We start from the raw sequence: 6,455 nt of genomic DNA on the forward strand, positions 1-6,455 counted from the left end.
TGTCACAAACATTACTGACATTCCTGGTATAATCGCGTCTGAAGCCACGGCTTCTGCTGCATTTGGTGTGTTCAGTAGCAACTCGGGGGTGTTCTTTTCATTTCTCTTCCATGTCAGTAATGTTGCCTGACTGGAACCAATAAGAGGACGTGATGGACTAGTATCATTTTAGGGTATTTAGCTTTTGCATTCAAGCCATTGAAAGAATGTTTCATACTAGCATAACTGCAACCGTAAACAGGGGCCAAAACTGGCTTCATATTCTCCTCTTGCCATGCCATGCATATATACTTTAAAAAAAAGCTGTTGAATAAGCACAATATATATTGCAAACGTATATGCTGAATTAGTTCACAAACATTCAAGCCAGACAGTGGCATCATCAGCAGTGTCTTAATTATTTCTCACTGCAAGATGTAGTCGTGCTAGTGCTCACAAGATTATATATGTAGCAAAGAAAAGAGAGAAATGGTTCCAATCTCTGGTTATGAACAAGCAGAAGATATTAAATAGCATGAGTGAAGATGTTCGGCATCATCGAGCTTCCGGGCAACCGATCAGCCGCTGGAAGCCTTGGAGACCTCCTTGAGAGCCCGCAGGATCTCATCGGACTTCAGATCACCGCGCGTGGTGGTAGCCAATGGGCTATCGGACGGGACAACGTCTTCCTTGTGGTAACTCCCTGAGCTCCTCAGCAGGTCCTCTGAGCCTTTCTCGGTGACGCCTTTAACAATCACCGTCTTGTGTAGTCCTGAAAGCATCTCCTCACGGTCGGTGTCGCCATGTTCCCCGAGGACAATGTACATGTTGCCCACGGGCAGGCCCCAACGCACAAAGAGGTACCTGAGATTGTCGGCAGAGATCCAACAATTAATTGATATGCTTGTTGTTTTTTTGTTGTAAAAAATGCTAGCGTATTTTTTGAAAAAACAAAAAAATGCAGCACTCTTTTGACCGGAAACAGCAGGAGTTATGTTTTTGCATTATGGAACAGAGTAAAGAGCACTGAGAAAACAACGGAAAAAACTGTACAATAGAAAACGAAAAACACAAGGGCTACAACAGAGTGAGGCTTCGCTCAATAAAACAATGCGGTACTCACCTGAGTGCTTGTGACCTTGATGCCATGAGAGGGACAACCTGCATCCTCGTTGAGTTCCGACAGTACATGAGGTGGCACCGGAGGCCACGCATCCTCAGCCTCTCCCGCATCTCATCGATAGTTCTCACCTGTGGAATTAAGAAAATTCACGTTCATATACCAATGGTAAGGATTGTTCATTTGTCAGTGAGTAATGAAAGATAAAGATATGCAGGAGCCTTTACCTTCTTGGGGTCCCTGACGAAGAAGGAGACGCAGTGCGCATTGCAGGACTCCACGTCAGGCTCGACGACACTGCCGGAGCCGTCCTGTGAGGCCATGAGCTTCCCTATGGTCTGCCTGGCGCCGTCGTGAGACCACCGATGGTTGATGTGCTGCAGGTAGTCCTGGTCGGGCCGGAGCTTCCCCTGGGCATCCAAGCACTGCGCGGAGCCAGGGTAGTACACCTCGCTGCCACTGCCGCAGATGAGCGCATCGAAGTCGGTTGGGGGAACCTTCCCCGTCTGTAGGAGCTGGAGCGTCTCGGACAGCGGCATCGCCGTCGACAGTGCGAACCCGGAGATCTTGGACAATTGGGTGTCAGACCGGACCGCCCTGAACACCTCCTGAATCACCTGCAACATCTTCTTGCTGGCACGTCCGTCGTCACCATAGCAGTCCACGGCCACGATGAACAGCCGGCGGCGGCGGCGCAGGAGCGGGTACTTGTTGACGGTGCCAGCGGCGTGAACGTTGGCCGGATTCTTGTCCGTGGCAGCATCTGGAGCTGCAGAAGACGACTGGTGGAGCTTGTTCATGATCTTCTGCACCTGGTCCTGCGGGTCCGACGAGGCGGGCTCGTTAGTGGAGCCTCGCTCGCCGTCGATGGACAGGCGGAGCGATAGGTCCTGGAATTCCATGAGCGAGTCCTCGGCCTCATCGTCAGCGCCAGCGTCCGCAGGCGTGTCCTTGAGCCAGCGTGGGTTCCTGATCCGGCACCCGGCCACCCTGGCGAGGTACGTCCGGCAGTGCTCCGGCCACGAGTAGAGGTGGATGTTGCGCAGCCCGTTCTTCCGGCACTCATGCCACAGGTTCTTGTCGGCCACCAGCTTCAGCAGCGCGTCGGCGATGGCGTTCTGGTCGTGCGGATCCACTAGCAGCCCACTGTTCAGTGTCTATACCAGTGCCACACACATCACGTAGTTAAATGTACTTTCACACATAACTAGTGCATAGCAAAATTTGCAACACAGGATGTGGAAACATACAATGCATGCTTACATTTGTAATGTCGACCGGACCGCCGTTCTTGGTGGCGACGATTGGGAGCCCGTGCGCTGCAGCCTAAAGGCCATAAGATTGCCAGTATAAAGTTATGTTTATCTTTATTTTTCTATGAGAACAGGGAAGCATCAGCTGATTGACATTGTCAGATAACTGGAACTGAAGCTAACCTCGATTAGTGTAAGGCCGAAAGGCTCCACGAGAGCAGGATTGATGAATACACCCTGCAGGGGATAACCAATGCTTTTCGTCAGAATGAGATGCTGAATCTTAAACATGATAGAACAACTGAATATAACATGCAACTGACCTTCGTCTTGGCTGTGAGGCGATAAATCTCGGGGACGTCGGCCTGCTTGTGATGCTTGGGGAAGGCCACACTTCCATACAGATCATACTTGTCAACCAGCTTCAAGACAGTGGTGAGGACATTTGCATTGCCGGGAGGCATCTCCTCGATGTCATCTCTGTTCCCCATGATCAGAACCTGAAAACAGATGATGTAAATTTTGTTAACCACCACAAGATATTCTGAAACATACTTTCTGGTCCTCCTTTCATCCAGTTCCTAATATCATCAAATGTCAAAAGATCATTCACATATTCATCTAAATATGATATATGGTTACTAAGTTTGCAAGTTCCCTGAATGAGCAGCATTTTCCAAATGCTTTGAGAAGATATTCATAAACATGTTACTCTTTTCATAAAGGTAACAATGAAATGTGGATGATCTTTTGACATTTGATGATATTAGGAACTAAAAATATGTTACTAAATTTGTGTAACTAAACCAAAAATATGGTTACTGAAGTTGTATAACTGACTTTACTTATTCAGGTAGGCCGTCTAAAAGGAGGCAGGATATTGCTTACTAAGTTTGCAAGTTCCCTCAGTGGGCGGCATTCTCCAAATGCTTTGACAAGAGTAGTGATGTTCTTCTTCGGATCAGGCCTTGACAGTGCCAAGATCATTGGCTTGTGAGGATTGGTCAGGAAGCGCATCACCTGTGGCACGAGTTTCATGCGGCAATATTATGATCATTTTAATTGATGTAGATTGAAATTGATTTGGATATGCATATGAAATTTGGAACCAAACACCAACCTCAGCCCAGATTGGGGGTAGTGACCTCGGAGATGCAGCATCCAGATTTATATCATCTTTATCGCCATCTCCATCGATATCTTGAACCACAACATTGCTGAAATCCATCCCAGGAGGAATCACCTATCAAGAAGCAAATCGAATTAGCACAAACAAAAACCATGGGGAAAAACTACACTCATTGCCACATATGCCACCTCAAATACCAACTTGCGGAATTTTGACAGATATGGTACATTGGTATTACACTTGAAAAAATTGGTTATACTTGGTACTGGACACTCACCATCATCCTAGGCATGAAACGGCCATGGCAGCTGAGCCCGCGTCTCGTCCGTGCCCGCAACACTTTCTCAAGCTTGACATCAAAGCCATCATACAATCCCCACTGCTCATCGATCTCCTGCCTGGTGCTAGTAATCACAAGCTCTGCTGCGTCCAAGGCCAGCTCCTCCCCCTCAATACGCCTCATGATCTTGTAGGTTGCGTCGATCTCCTCCTTGGACATACGCCCTTGCATCATAATCTGCTCCAGCTTGTTCCTCCCAAGCGAGTGACCAGTGAGCACCATCGGCACATTCAACGCGCCAGAAAGAAGGGCAGCAACATCGCCAGCGTCGGCATAGTGGCCATGGATCACATAAGGCAGCACTGGCTTCCCATGGCCTACCTGTTCGCCCAAAACCTTTGACATGTTTAGAATGTGCGCAAGGGCTCCGTCAACAAACTCTTGGAGGTAAGGCCACAGGGACTCCTTCTTGATGTACTTGTTACTCTGGCCGCAAGGGATGCGCACAATGTATGCCCCGCCGCTCTCACTGCTCCCCTCTGCGTCGTGGGAACCGGAGGTTAACATCTCTGTTGGCTCCCCGTAGCTCCAGTCCACGTCGGGTGATGACACTTGGCGAGTAAACAGGTCTACTCTGTACACTCCGGGCATCATTGCAAGCGCTCTCGCAAGTTCCACAACATATTTCACCTGAAAAACAGGAGAATAGCTCGCCATAAGTCAATGCAAATCTTGGTTACAAGAAACATTTTGTGTAACTAAAAGTTCGGTTCGGTTTACCTGCCCTCCCGTATCTGAATCACTACCCAGTTCCATGTTTTCTCCACGGACAAGACCGTGCACACTGCAACCAAGATGACAAAAATTGTAAAACTTTCACGACATCAACATGGCAATGGTCATGCAGTATAGGATAGAAGTTAAAGGAATTGGTTAACAGAGCTGTGAGGTTTAAGAATGAGACCTGATGAGCACAATGTACAACTTCTTCTCCTTATTCTCGTCCGACCACACACTAAGGTCGGAGAAATTCCTCTGGAACTTCTTCTTGGGGGTCCCTGACGGCATCAGCTCGCCGACGATGTCCCCCTTCTCGCCCTCGTCGAGATCTTCCGACAGGTCCTCCGTGGCCTCGCGGCGCACCTTCTCCTGTTCATTCTGCCGAGCCGACATCCTCTGGATGCCCTCAATCTCCAGCTGCTCGTCATCAAACAAGCCACGCCGCACCAAAAGGATAAAAATGTTCAGAAGCGTGACCAAATCCAAAAGGAAATACTCTGTTATGGCAAGAAATAATACTGCAAAGGCCTTCTGTTTTTGTTTCTTTGTTTACTTTTCTTTTCGGTCCTGTACAGACTCATTCAAAAAAAATTATAAATATATGCAGTAGGAGCAATTCCTGTTTTCCGGCAAAAAATAAATGCAAACGCATCAGTCTGGCAGATGCAGTTTCCTTCGGTTGAGAGAAAATGGGAGAGGGGAAAGTGAAAGCCAACTTATCAGCCATTACTGATGGCACGAGAAGATCGTAATTCCCTTTCTCTTTTCACATCATTTGTGTGAAGAAACGATCAGCAATCATACATCCTATCTCCGAAGAAAAACATCATAGGGCCAAAATATAAAATAAAATGGAGACGTGTGTGTTGTCTCTGAGACCAGAGTACTGAATTCTCGAAACGTCAGAGGCGCAGAGAGATCATGCATGCCTACGGCTTGATCTGGTTTCTAAACGACGAAATGACCGATCTAACCTCACGACCAAACATGCCGTTGGAAACATCTCGATACGTCGATCACTTTCATCATCAAAAAATATTAAAATAATAGATCGACCCATGCAGATCGCACCACGATGCAGTTAACAATTGGCTAGTGTGTCACGAACAGAAACAGAGAAACCACAGGAGCAATCAACCGACCGACGAAACCAACCAAAACGAGAAATCAACAAGGGGATCGATCAACGAACACGAGACGATCAAGAAGAGAAGGGAACACGAGAGAGAGGATGGCTTGCCTGCTTCTTCTTGCGGGCGAGGTGCCAGATGCGCCAGCACATGTTCTCGAGGCGGCTGCTGCGCTCGCGGGCGTTGCGGGTCGCCACGACCTTGATCCATGTCCTGTGGAGGTCGCTCTCGTCGACGCCTTTCACCACCTCCTCCACAAAGTACGTTGTGGGGTTGAATATCGTGTGCGGCCCGCGGGGGCTCGACGACGACTTCGGGTCACCCCCGCCGCCGCCGCCGCCGCCGCCGCCGGCCCCGGCACCGGAGCCGCCACCGCCTCTGCCTCCGCCACCCGACGCGCCGCTGTCAAGAATCGCCTCCAGATAGCCATTGATCCACTCGTTGCCGGCCATCGTGATGCACCCGCCGCGGCGGCCCGATTCGCGTGCGTCTGTTCCGTTGGGCGAGAGAGAGGGAGAGATGCTCCGTTGGGCGAGAGGGAAGATGGAACTGTCAAGAGAGAGAAAGAGAGAGGAGAGTGGAGAGAAAAAGGGATGGCGCTGGGTGCGTGGCCGTACCGCCGCAGTTATAGGCTCGGTTGAGAGAAACACGGAGAGCCGGAAGCCAAAACTCCATTGTGGAAGGAGAGGAGGGAAGCGCGCGACCGCCCGCCCGCCAGCCCGCCACGTGGAGAGTGTACATGTTCGTTTCTCTCGAGAAAAGGAATTACGTTTGTACGTGTCGG

The 6,455-nt window shown here is 49.5% G+C and overlaps 1 protein-coding gene across 1 annotated transcript; it reads right to left on the reverse strand.

Annotated features, from left to right (window-relative positions):
• Positions 1 to 306: 306 nt before the first annotated feature.
• On the reverse strand, positions 307 to 6,243 carry SPS3F (sucrose phosphate synthase 3F). Its single transcript, XM_048709767.2, has 12 exons — positions 5,782 to 6,243; positions 4,726 to 4,958; positions 4,542 to 4,605; positions 3,759 to 4,451; positions 3,473 to 3,595; positions 3,241 to 3,372; positions 2,676 to 2,852; positions 2,536 to 2,589; positions 2,363 to 2,425; positions 1,327 to 2,256; positions 1,103 to 1,230; positions 307 to 843 (listed from the first exon to the last, which is right to left on the reverse strand). The coding sequence occupies exons 1-12, from the start codon at positions 6,121 to 6,123 to the stop codon at positions 558 to 560; spliced, it is 3,225 nt and encodes a 1,074-aa protein (XP_048565724.1). The 5' UTR covers positions 6,124 to 6,243; the 3' UTR covers positions 307 to 557.
• Positions 6,244 to 6,455: the final 212 nt, after the last annotated feature.

Source organism: Triticum urartu, chromosome 3A (assembly GCF_056163025.1).
Source record: "Triticum urartu cultivar PI428250 chromosome 3A, HENAU_Tu73, whole genome shotgun sequence".
Lineage (NCBI taxonomy): Eukaryota > Viridiplantae > Streptophyta > Magnoliopsida > Poales > Poaceae > Triticum > Triticum urartu.

Bases quoted from the DNA above. Each gene is read 5' to 3' on its own strand.
- SPS3F (XM_048709767.2), bottom strand. From the start codon at position 6,123: ATGGCCGGCAACGAGTGGATCAATGGCTATCTGGAGGCGATTCTTGAC. The intron at 4,452-4,541 runs GTAAACCGAACC...CCTGTTTTTCAG, and splicing joins ATTCAGATACGGGAGGGCAG to GTGAAATATGTTGTGGAACT. The intron at 2,853-3,240 runs GTAAGCAATATC...ATCTGTTTTCAG, and splicing joins TGAGGGAACTTGCAAACTTA to GTTCTGATCATGGGGAACAG.